The sequence below is a fragment of the Sinocyclocheilus rhinocerous genome, unplaced genomic scaffold, assembly GCF_001515625.1.
Source record: "Sinocyclocheilus rhinocerous isolate Xijiao unplaced genomic scaffold, SAMN03320098_v1.1 scaffold2833, whole genome shotgun sequence".
Taxonomy (NCBI): Eukaryota; Metazoa; Chordata; class Actinopteri; order Cypriniformes; family Cyprinidae; genus Sinocyclocheilus; species Sinocyclocheilus rhinocerous.
In genome coordinates this window covers 304903-309514 of record NW_015661854.1, presented here as the reverse complement: position 1 = coordinate 309514, position 4612 = coordinate 304903, and the positions used below count along the sequence as shown (strand labels likewise).

The window sequence follows — 4612 nt, the reverse complement described above, 5'->3', positions numbered from 1 at the left end:
GCTTTCTCCGGTTTAAATTTGCTGCTACAATACACTTAGGCGGTTTTTAAAATAATATTTTCATGTCGATATAAAGTTGTTGCATATTGTTAAAACTAATGGTGGTAGTGGTATCTTTGTAGGACTGTCGACTCTATAGAACAGTGGCACGCGAAAGCGAATGTCTGGCGAATATCGAACCTAAAACTAACTTTACCGCGCTTAGCGAGCGTGTACTGATCGAGTGACAATAGAGCTCGCGACTGTTTCTGGAGCACTTCTCATGGATTTTAAATGGATTTGACGTGAAATTAACAGTAGCAGGATTTTTAGTGTGAAAGAAGTTTTTTTTATTATTATGAATGAATAAATATCAATTAATAAACCAATCGTAACTACATGAAAGACTTTGAGTTAAATCTGTAACGTTATAGGTGCATGGCACGGTGACTAAGCACAAAGCATCTCATATCCTGCTGAAAAACCTGCCTAAACTAGCTTACTGGTTTTAAATAGTCTACCAAGATAGTTTGCTGGTTGGTTTTAGAGGGCCTTTGGGAACTTTTCAGCCTGTCCAGACTGACCCTCAAACCATTTAGGCTGGCTTAAGTGTTTTTATGTAGAACCTGTCGACTTTGTTGGAAGATTCCAATCTCAAGCCAGGCCTATTTATGTAATTCGGCGATTGAACTAAATTTACTTGACATTTAAGACAACACCACAGGTTGAGGTCAACCGTCAAGTAGCCTACTTAATTATTGCGCTCAATTGCCCTGTTGAAAGAATTGTAAGGTAATTTAAAGGATTAGTTCACTTCCAGAATGAAAATTCTGTCATCATTTACTCACCTTGCACTTGTTCCAAACCTGTATGAGTTTCTTTCTTCTGTTGAACACAAAAGAAGATATTTTGAAAAATGTTGGTATCCGAACAGTTGATGGGCTCCATTGACTTCCATAGTTTTTATTTCCTACTATGGAAGTCAATGGTGCCTATCAACTGTTCGGATACCAACATTTTTCAAAATATCTTCTTTTGTGTTCAACAGAAGAAAGAAACTCATACAGGTTTGGAACAAGTGCAGGGTGAGTAAGTGATTTTCATTCTGGAAGTGAACTAATTCTTTAACTGTTTTTGGCTATTTTAAGCTGGTCTTAGCTGATTTAAAGTGGTCTCTTAACCCAAAATCCCTCTGGAACCAGTCAAAGGATAAGAATAGGATACCTTTCCAGAAGAGTGATTACATCAGCAAAGAAGCTGCAAGTTGACTGAATATTTATTAACAACATGAGTCATGAGAACAGCTAGGTGGTTGAAGTAAAAGCATGTGCTCGTATGTTATCTGTGTCTCTTTGTAAAGGAGTTACATCACAAATCAACAGTATGTTTTTAACTTATGCCTAGTTCACACTACAGGATTTTAAGCCCGATTTGTAAGTTAACGAGCTCGCTGACAGGTCGGGCTGTGACCGGGGGAAAATCAGCGGGTGATCGGCGCTCGGCAAAGACGCATCAAAGAGGCTCTCTGTCGCGTCGCCGACACCTCAACAACAGCAAACAAATATATAGCATGCCAAATATCTGGAATGGTTGGCCGACTCGACATCACGTGGTGTCAGGTGCTGTGACGAGCTACAGCCAATGAGAGAGCAAGGCATGGGTTGTTGAGGTCACCTGAAGAAAAACAACAGCAGCAACATGGCTTAAAGAAAAGTTTGGACCCAATAAATGGAGAAAAATTTTTCATCGAGCCAACAGCTTGCATCTCTAATTTCTTACCGACATCCATTTTCAAATAAACAACTCCTGTTTCATGTGTTGTTTCGCGTCATTCCCGTTCCAATTCTCGCGTGTGTTTTCGTGACAAAACGGTTTGTAGAGTCGTTGGGTGACAGAGTTGTTGTCAGCTCGTGTAGTGTGTAACCCCCGGTTGCGGATCATTTACATATTCACGTAGTGTGAACACCACAATGACTTAAAGACAGACAATCAAGTCATGTAGTCTGAACAGCACAGCGATCTGCTGACGTTTAAAGTCATGTAGTCTAGTGTGAACTTAGCCTTAGAGTTTTCTGTGAATTTACATCTTGAAGTGTGTTTTTTTCCCCCTTATTGCTCATTCACAGATTTGACATTTTATTTGCACAATTCTAGTTTATGTAAAGCATTTTGAATTTCCAATTTTTTCTAATATTTTATCTGCCAGGGTTTTGAGTACAGCAGGAGTGGAAATCCCACAAGAAACTGTCTTGAGAGAGCAGTTGCTGCTTTGGATGGTGCACAATACTGTGAGTACATCACCAACACATTTGTATTATATGTTATATGACATTGCCATAAACCTAAAGCTCTGTCTGCTAATAGGTATGGCTCTTGCCTCTGGATTGGCTGCAACTTTGACCATCACACATCTTTTTAAGGCTGGAGATGGAATTTTGTGCATGAATGATGTTTATGGGGGTGAGTTACTGCTTCTAAAAAATAAATAAAATGATAATTGGGCTTAAGCGAAAAGAGAGTGAACAGCTGATATTTAGCTGATAGTCTTACTATGTCTTTCATGTTTTTCCCACCAGGAACTAACCGGTATTTCAGAAAAATAGCTGCAGAAGTTGGCTTTGATGTCTCTTTTGCTGACCTCTCAAAGATAGTGGAGATAAAAGCAGCTCTAAAACCAAATACAAAGGTACATCTGGCAGAAAGCATTTGAAAAATTACTGTGGGAAAGTGGATGGATGAGTAATTAGCTTTGAGAAGTACCACCCTAACTAAAATGGCATACTAAATGTTCTAATTTCTACAGATGGTATGGATTGAAACGCCCACAAACCCTACAATGAAGGTTGTGGACATCCAGGGCTGTGCAGATATTGTCCATGAGTACAACAAGGACATAATTGTTGTTGTGGACAACACTTTCATGTCAGCCTACTTTCAGGTATTGACATTATTTTAATACATAACCCAGTGCTGCTGGTATTTGATGTATAAATATAATGTGAGAACAAAAAGTAACATTACCATGTCCATAGCGCAAAGCCCTAATGTTTCACACTATGCTACTAATTAAAAATTTAGCTAACAAAGTTAAAAGCACATTAAGTACAGATGAGGTGTATCATAAAATTCCAGTGCAGGGATAGATTTAAATATTTCACAATTTTTCTTATTCCTGGAACAGCGCCCCCTTGCACTTGGAGCAGACATCTGCATGTACTCTGCAACAAAATACATGAATGGTAAAAACAAATAATAAAATCAGGTTAGCCTTTTATATAACTGAAAGTTTGTTGATCAAATTTAAAATTATCCATGTAATTCCAGGTCACAGTGATGTTGTGATGGGACTGATTTCTCTCAACCGTGATGATCTCTATGAACGACTGAAGTTTTTGCAGAATGGTAAGGCTCTACTAATCTAAACGGAGCCTTTAAGATTTAAGTATGAAAATCTGGCTGATAACATCCTTATAACATCCTGTATGCAAACAGCTCCTCTCTTTATTTTCTTCTTTATATTTTTAGATAATCACAAGGCCAAAGAATCATAGGCCTATGAGCTTATCACTTAAGAGTGTTAAAGGTTCAGCTCAATGTTATAATGTACATAAATATGCAGAAGATGTGTTTTAACATGCCCAAGAGAAGCACCAGGTGCAATCTCCAGATATAACTTTGTGAACAAGGAATTCTAGCAAGAATGAAGTTCTTTTATCTAAACTATTGGAAGTCTTTTGTAAGGGACAAGAAAAATGTCCTTCATTCACTTGAAAAGAAAGTTACTTGTCTTCAGGTCAAAGTAATATCCTATATTAATATCTGCTGGCAATATTTCCCTTTTGTTACTACATGTAGTCACATTGCTAAGCAGTTATGTAAAAAAGAGAGAAATTTTCCCTTCCCTCTTGATTTCGAAGTACATAGCTCAGAAGAAGTGTCAGGAAATATTATTGCAATAACCTTTATTTTAAAGGGGTCATATGATGCGATTTCAATTTTTCCTTTCTCTTTGGAGTGTTACAAGCTCTTGGTGCATAAAGAAGATCTGTAAAGTTGCAAAGACTAAAGTCTCAAATCCAAAGAGATATTCTTTATAAAAGTTCGTTCTAACACGCCCCCACATACCTACGTCACAATGTGGGAAGATTTGCATAACACCGCCCAAATGTGCACGCAAAGAAAGAAAGCGTGGTTTCAGGAACAGCAGTAGTGTTGATGCAAAAGTGCAAAAGCACTTTATTTGGCCTTCCGGAAGTAGATGCAATTAGGAATCATTGGTTAAGATTTATTTACAACAGAACAGCACAACCCAGATGTTCGAATTAGTGCAACGCATTTTATGGACGACAGTTTTTTGAACCTAGAAGAGTACAAAGCTGGCTGCACAAAAGGCTATTTCTAAAAAAAAAAAAAAAAAGGGTCAATCCCTACTTTGCTATGACAATCTGGCTCTTCTGAATCAGCGACTGTAAGTATGTTTTGTTATCAGTTTAAGTATTTGCTATTGACTGTTCAAATGCAGAGTTTTGCGCAGCGCAGAGTAACGCGTGGTGTGTGTGTGTGTGTGTGTGTGTGTGTGAGGGGAACAGGGTCACTTCACAGGAGAGTGAACTTCCTGTCAGAAATCATAGCA

At 38.1% G+C, this 4612-nt stretch overlaps 1 protein-coding gene across 1 annotated transcript in view; it reads left to right on the top strand.

The window, feature by feature from the left end:
* The first annotated feature begins 2152 nt into the window (after positions 1-2152).
* LOC107726514 (cystathionine gamma-lyase-like) overlaps positions 2153-4612 on the top strand; it is a 7678-nt gene continuing 5218 nt past the window's right edge. The window contains exons 1-6 of the mRNA XM_016536125.1: positions 2153-2267; positions 2344-2439; positions 2556-2665; positions 2783-2917; positions 3161-3218; positions 3304-3381. Of these exons, the coding sequence (XP_016391611.1) occupies positions 2346-2439; positions 2556-2665; positions 2783-2917; positions 3161-3218; positions 3304-3381 (475 nt within the window). The 5' untranslated portion in view covers positions 2153-2267; positions 2344-2345. The remainder of the gene's footprint in view (positions 2268-2343; positions 2440-2555; positions 2666-2782; positions 2918-3160; positions 3219-3303; positions 3382-4612) is intronic.